The 6119-nt window shown below is 39.5% G+C and overlaps 1 protein-coding gene across 1 annotated transcript; it reads left to right on the top strand.

Moving 5' to 3' along the window:
• The first annotated feature begins 1248 nt into the window (after positions 1–1248).
• Positions 1249–2430, top strand: LOC114905946 (nucleosome assembly protein 1-like 2). The gene has a single exon (XM_029240293.1). The coding sequence runs from the start codon at positions 1249–1251 to the stop codon at positions 2428–2430; it is 1182 nt and encodes a 393-aa protein (XP_029096126.1).
• Positions 2431–6119: the final 3689 nt, after the last annotated feature.

Genomic DNA, 6119 nt, shown 5'->3' with positions numbered 1-6119 from the left:
TGTTTTGCTTTTAGGAATATTACTTCACATTTGAGTATCTTTTTGTTTTACCTCCAAAACAGCCAGCATGGAGGGAGGGAAATTTGCAATTCAGCAGCAGTATTCTGGGATATTGATAATTCAGGTGTTAAGTGTTAACTAGTCATACATATAATTGTGGGCACTGGTCACCATAGGCCCTCCTTTACCCCCATTCCATCTCATCTCACTCTTCCCTAGTAAATGTTATCAGAGTTGATACAACTTTACAAGAATGTACACTCTTCATAGAGATTCTGAAAATCCAAAATTAGAAAATAAAAGAAATCTCTGGGGAGTCAACATTGCTTCAACATTGCTTCAACAAGATCTTCATTGTTAATATTTTAATGTTTTACCCCCTTCTCTCTTCTTCGTGTATTTGAATATAAAAGACTCTCCCCCGTCCCGCCCTGCACATGTGTCCTTACAGTAGGAGATAAAATAATGTAATAATCTCAATGGGCTAAAGACATTCCTATTGTTTGTTTGTTTTTGTAATCAGTTGACATTATAGCTGCAACCTTGAGCTCTTTTGGAATTTTTTTAACTGTAATACTCATTAAACATGGGATAAAAAGAAAGCATGTACATTTTAGAAAAGATTATTGAACAACAGTCAATTAGTGGTCATCCGTATTAGATCTATTAATTTTCCATATAAGAGAGACTTGGAAGTCACGTTTCAGGACTCTAACAACTCCCCTAGCCTGTACTTTTTGGTTTTCTAAGATAAAGTTTTCTCAGGTTTACTTAAGATCTAGGTTAGTCTCAATCTGCTCCTCCTCTACTAGATTGTCCTCAACCCCTCCAGTCTAGAAATTTTGGAGCCTTACCGCTGGGAAGCGGGGGGTGGTGCTGGAAATGTGATGGATCTAATCATTCATTGGACAAGAGCTTGTCAATCACAGCTACCTAGCAAATAAGGTGAGCTTTGAAGCAAAACAAGTTTAGAGGGTCATCCTCTGAGAAATCGGCTTGAGGCACCTCCTCCTTTTGCTTAGGAAGCTAGTGAGAAAGGTAATTTAGTGGGCTGCTCTGGCTGCAGCCTTAGGCTTGCTCCAGTATTGCACCCGCCTGCCCCTCTTCTGCTTCCTCCCCCTCAGTCCAGCTTCCGCAGCAGCCTCAACCGCTTCCGTTTCTGCCTCCATCTTAGCCCCCACCGGTGCCCACGTCTCAACCAACTGCCGTCTACTCCACTTTGGTGAGTCTTTTCCTGTGAAAAAGCTAATGATGGAAGGGCTTGGGGAACAGGGTGCAGCCGGTGAAGAAGGCCCATTAATCGGCACGGTGGCAGCCGAATCCTCTCCACAGGCCTTGTTGGGGTACTCCTTAGACAAGGGCTTTACTGAGAGGCTGCCTCTGGCAGTTAAGCACCGAGTGTACGCTCTCAAAAATCTTCAGGCCAAATCCGCAGGCCTAGATGCCAAGTACCTGAGGGAATTTCATTCCATCGAGAGGAAATTTGCCGGCATCTATTGGCCCTTATTGGAAAAGAGACACCAGATCATCAATGCGCTCTACAAGCCCATGAAAGAGGAGTGTGCGGTGAAGTCCAAGGCCGAGGACAATGATTATAATGAGGTGGAAGATTATTCTAATGCTCAGATGCAGGGTCTGGAGGAGAATCCAGAGTATGAGGACTTGGAGGAATATTGCGAGGAAGATTTCAAGGATGTGGAGGAGGTGTTTGGGGAGTATGGAGGAATTGAGGGACATAATGTGGATGAAGAGAAAGAGGAGCCTACAGGGATCCCTGATTTCTGGCTCACAGTTTTAAAGAACGTCGAGGAGATGTCTCCATTGATTCAGAAATATGACGAGCCCATTCTGAAGCTCTTGCGAGACGTGAAAGTCAAGTTTTCAAAACCCGACAAGCCGCTCGCCTTCACTCTGGAATTTCACTTTGAACCCAACGACTACTTCACAAATGAGGTGCTGACCAAAACTTATACGCTCAAGTCTAAGCTCCATTACTCTGACCCCCACCCGTTTAGGGGATCTGCGGTGGAGCATTGCATAGACTGCAAGATAGTCTGGAATGAGGGAAGGAACGTCACTGTGCAAACGGTCCTGAAGAAGCAGAGGCACAGGTTTTGGGGACTGTTGCGCACAGTGACCCAGGAATTTCCCCGAGAGTCCTTCTTCAACTTCTTCAGTGCTCTCCGGTGGGGTATGGATGCCGATGAAGATGAGGAAGACGTCTTCATTGCTCACAGTTTGCGCACGTTTGTCATCCCTAGAGCTGTGCTGTACTTCATAGGAGAAGCACTTGAGACCGAGCAAGAGGGGGTGATCAGGGAATGTAATGAGCTGGCTTATGACAAAGTCACTCATGAGAACGGGTTGGCTGCTGTTGAGGGTGCTAAAGGCCAAAGCCTGGACCCCCAGGAAGAAGATATTGATAGCTGAAGCAGGGAGGTTGGTGTGTGTCGGCCCCCAGGTTAAGAGTCTGCCTGTGTTTACAGTAACCAAAACTTAACCATAAGTTACTTACAGTCTTAAAGTGTTGTCTCTTCCTGGTACTCTCAGTATAAAACTATGTCCAAATATATATTTAATTTATTTTATAATGTTTTTTTTGTCCAAATATATTTAACAACGCATTCCATCTAGCACTCCAGTAGTGTAAACTTTTTAAAGAAATGTAGAAGGCAGTGAATTCTCTAAGCATATGTAAACCTTGGTATTGTGAATTCATGGCTTTTGTCAGGTTGCTGTTAGTTTCTAGCCATGAAAAATTAACAGAACTGGTAACTGAGATATATGTGTTTGGAGATTTTTTTTTCCTGGAAAAAGAAAAGCGAGATTGCCTCTGTTCCCCAGCCTTCTTGGTGAATGGGCTTTATTCTGTTTGCACTAACTGTGCCTTCAACTCTTTGTTATAGAAATGCAGCAAGTTATACTAAAATGCACTTGATTTGTAATTTGAGAAACTACTAGCATAAGAATAAAACATTTGTAGCAAAACTACATTTATTGTTATTGACTGTTAAGTTGTTTATAGGCTCCTGTATTTTATGTGATATAGTGATCTACTCAGAAACCCAGCTGTATTATTTTTTATCAGTGAGGTATAGTTAAAACAATTTTCCCTAAATCCATAAATTGTGCCATGTACTTCAGCAAAGTGGGGTTAAAGTATGCATTTTCTTTTCTGGAATGTTCCTCTCTTTTATGGAAATTACATGATTAGTTAAGCTTTTTCCTTATGTTTGTTCATTCTAAAATAAAGTTAATACAAATGTTAAACACTGTGTTTCTTCTGAGGGTATTGGAGTTAAGGATATGGCCTTGTCCCTTCAAGTACCAGGTGGAGGATTTGGTTGGGAGTTATTAGCAGATCAGGTTTATCCTTTGGGTATAGTATGCACTGTTCCTAGGGCCCACTACACTTTTTTTTTTTTTTTTTTTTGCGATATGCGGGCATCTCACTGTTGTGGCCTCTTCCGTTGCGGAGCACAGGCTTCGGATGCGCAGGCTCAGCGGCCATGGCTCACGGGCCCAGCCGCTCCGTGGCACGTGGGATCTTCCCAGACCAAGGCATGAACCCGTGTCCCCTGCATCGGCAGGCAGACTCTCAACCACTGCGCCACCAGGGAAGCCCCCACTACACTTTTAAGAGTCTACAATGATGTTCTGATTTGTTTTAAAATCAGAAGAAAATGAATATTATAATAATAACAATGTATACATAATAATCTGTCCTAGATTATTTTTGTCTTATACCAAAAGAGATGTAAAATAATATTCGTTTATGTATATATGAATATCATAGAGAAAAAGGTACCAAGAAGGTAAAACTACCTAGACTCCATGAAAATCACAGTGAGGCCCTGGTTTCCACCATTAGAAATAAGTGAAGGAGGGAGTTCATGGAGTGGTTGAGGGGGTGGTAATGTGACAAAGGAGAAAAGAGGGAGGGGAAGAAGGAAAGAGAGGGACAACCAGTGATGTGTTCTTCAAGGAAAGGGGAATAGAGGTCTTCCAGGCTCATGGAGCAGTGAATGTCCTGACTAGCTGGAGGGGAGAGGGTTAACAGAATGCTGGAGAGGGAGAGGTGGGGCCAGAGCCCTGTTTGGACAAGGCCAGGGACAAATTGGAGTGGGCTTGGCAAGGGAGAAGGAAAAGGACTGGAGAGGACATAGGAGGGGGAAAGGAAGGTAAGGACAATGAATGAGAGGTCTGGAGGACAGAAAAGCAGAGGATGAAAGGGTGAAGCTTATTAGAGATGAAAAAGCATTCCTTGCCATGAGGTTGCTGAAGTTCAGGTGTTATGGTTTTGGTATATTTTGCAAAAACTTTAGTACCCTGTCCAGGAAGAGGGACCCGAAGGGGAACTAGAGGAACATCGGTCTGTTGTAAGTAACCTTTAATCATGCTCTTTCATTGCCAAAATACATACACATATGAATTAACTAATTTTTAGTAAACACCTTATATTGTACTATTTCTGTGTGCCAGACACTGTTCTAAGCACTTTACAAGTATTATCCTCTGTAATATTTATTTTATAAATGAAAAAGTAGTAAATGTAGCAGAGAAGAATTAATTATAATACCAATTAATACTTTCTTCCAAACCCCACTTTAACTGTTAACAAGCATACAATTTTGTATCCTGCTTTAAAAAAAAAAACAAAACTTACCATTATAGCATTAGTGTTTTCCTGAACTTTAATTTACATTTTAAAGCTTAATTATTAATGATCCTGCAGTATTCCAGTGTATGAGAACACAATTTAACTATTATTTTAATGTTGGTTATTGGTTTCTAATTTACGTAGTGAAGTAGGCAAATGTTCTATTTTCTAAAATTAAGACTTTTTATTCAAGTTTCTTTTTTTAATTTTGCCTTCTAAGGCTTTTGCAAACTCTCTGAGAGCTAAATGGCAAATCAGAAGCAGGAGTCAAATCAAATCATTGATTAGCCAGAAGTTCAATGAGAAATATAGTCACTAGACTGTAACTTGATCTTTCACATGTATAGTCACAAACCTTTCCTACTCAACATATATAACAAATCCTTTTCCTGCTCCCTGCACCAAAAAGTTTTCACACATATTTTGAACATGCAAGAACTTGAGAAATAGAGTTCTCTTGAGCCTTTTTAGGAGAATGATAAACTTTAGGCCACCAAAAAAAAAAAAATGAATGGAGGATCTAATGCAAAAGCACCGATGGTGAGCATGAAATCAACTTAACTATAGGACTAATATTACAAACATATATGGTTAAACAGAAAACAATTTAAATTTTATGAGCACTATCAATGTGAACATGATATAACTAGCAAAAGTTGGGACTAGAAGGGGAATTTCTTTTATAGCTGGGGATCAAAAAATCTGGCAAGGTAAGTAACAGACATAAGTATATATTTAAATAATGCCCTACGAAAAACAGTATAATCAACAAAAATTAGATACTGATTTTTTTCCTATCATTGCTCATGATAACAAGTCAATAGATACTTTTTAAAGAAATCAGTAATTAAACATTAAATAAAATTGTGTTCATAAATGTAACAACTAGAAAAAAGGCAAATTTTCCAAATTATCAAAAGAAAGATTCAAAACTAAACTAAGAAAATAAGTACTGTATAATAAATAAGGAGAAAAAAGAAAAACAGAAAACCTAAAACAGATGTGGTTAGTGAAATAAGATATAACATTTGACTCTCCTTGTCTGGAAAATGCTTCTTTGGATAGTCTCATGAATATCTCTCACCTCTTTCAAATATCACTGTCTCAATAAGGCCTACCTTGACCACCCTACTTTAAATTGTATGTGCTTCCTACATGTACTCACAATTTTCCCTTATACAGCTTTGACTTTCCCCCATAGAAAACAGCACCTTCTAACTCACTATATGATTTACTTATTTGTTATTTATGGTGTTGATTGTCCTTTCACAGGAGAATATAAGCCTTGTGAGAGCAAGGATTTTTGTTCATTGATGTTCATTGATTTTTGATCCTGGTTCATCGATGTATCCCAAGCACTTATAATGGTGCCTGGCACAAGATAGCTGCTCAATAAATATTTGTTAATTATATTATTCAATATCTGTCTTACTAAATGTGAATGGGATAACTCATCTAG

Source organism: Monodon monoceros, unplaced genomic scaffold (genome assembly GCF_005190385.1).
Source record: "Monodon monoceros isolate NGI ecotype Baffin Bay Population unplaced genomic scaffold, NGI_Narwhal_1 Super_Scaffold_22, whole genome shotgun sequence".
In the NCBI taxonomy this organism is placed as follows: Eukaryota; Metazoa; Chordata; class Mammalia; order Artiodactyla; family Monodontidae; genus Monodon; species Monodon monoceros.
Note: the sequence above shows the minus strand (reverse complement) of the source record. Positions and strands in the feature narration are given on the sequence as shown.